Source organism: Belonocnema kinseyi, chromosome 1, assembly GCF_010883055.1.
Source record: "Belonocnema kinseyi isolate 2016_QV_RU_SX_M_011 chromosome 1, B_treatae_v1, whole genome shotgun sequence".
Taxonomy (NCBI): domain Eukaryota; kingdom Metazoa; phylum Arthropoda; class Insecta; order Hymenoptera; family Cynipidae; genus Belonocnema; species Belonocnema kinseyi.
Window position 1 is genome coordinate 107,693,385 of NC_046657.1, and position 1,135 is coordinate 107,694,519.

Genomic DNA, 1,135 nt, shown 5'->3' on the forward strand with positions numbered 1-1,135 from the left:
AGCGGCAATACGTTCAAAGAGGTCGTTGACGAAGCTATTCATGATGCTCATTGCCTTGCTGGAGACTCCTGTATCAGGGTGGATCTGTTTCAAGACTTTGTATATGTAGATAGCATAACTTTCCTTCCTCTTACGCTTCTTCTTCTTGTGAGTTTTAGCGACGTTCTTCTGGGCTTTGCCAGATTTTTTTACGGCTTTACTACTAGCTTTAGGGGCCATTATATGACGTTCAGAAAGATAAAAATCTATAATGAACGATTGTAAAAGAAAAGTCAGAACGAATTGACAGTGCATTTTTTTTTTTTTTTTTTTTTGCTTTTGTAAACCATATTTTATTCATAACTTCATTGTAAGGTTACATAGGTTCTTACATTTGTTTTGTGTATCAAATTCTGTACCCAGTAAACAACGAACTAAACAGAGTATTTTTATTACATAATAAAGTAGGTAGGTAGAAAAATCTTTATTTCTTTTATTTCTGGGTAAAAAGGTAATGTAAAAAAATCCCATTAGATAATTTCGTATCCTAAGCTAACTTAACCTATACTGTATGTACATTATTTACAATCATGTTTATTATTGCAATCGTAAGATGAGTTATGTTATACGGTGATAGGGCAGTTTATGCTTTATTCGGAAAGAAGCACTGTCTTTATTGTACAATTTAATGCTTTTGAGAGCTGTTGATTCGCCAAGTTCAAGAGTATAAAATTTTTGTGTAATACCTAATATATCTGTAGTAATATCTTTTATTTCTAGATCATTTCTTATATCTATATTTCTTTTCTTAGGACTAGCGTTAGAGATTCTTCGGAGAAGTTTATTTTCAAAATATTGCAATTTTTGAATATGCGTTCTGGAGGCGCCGCTCCATATAGGTACTGCGTATAATAATACTGGTTTTACAAAACTCTTATATAGAATAAGTTTGTTTTTAATACTAAGCGCACTTTTTCTATTGAGTAAACTATATAAAAGATGTATCATTTGCGCAAGCTTCCGTTATGTGTTGCCTATATGATAATCTGTGATTTAGTATTATTCCTAGGTATTTCGTTGTTAATTGCTGCTTTATCGGCATATCGTTTATGTTAATGACAAGTTCATCCTCTCTTATTTCTTTTCGTTTTCTACT

The 1,135-nt window shown here is 31.6% G+C and overlaps 1 protein-coding gene across 1 annotated transcript in view; it reads right to left on the minus strand.

The window, feature by feature from the left end:
• The window catches only part of LOC117179455 (histone H2B-like), a 4,383-nt gene extending 4,164 nt beyond the window's left edge, over window positions 1-219 (minus strand). The window contains exon 1 of the mRNA XM_033371286.1: window positions 4-219. Within this exon, the coding sequence (XP_033227177.1) occupies window positions 4-219 (216 nt within the window). The remainder of the gene's footprint in view (window positions 1-3) is intronic.
• Window positions 220-1,135: the final 916 nt, after the last annotated feature.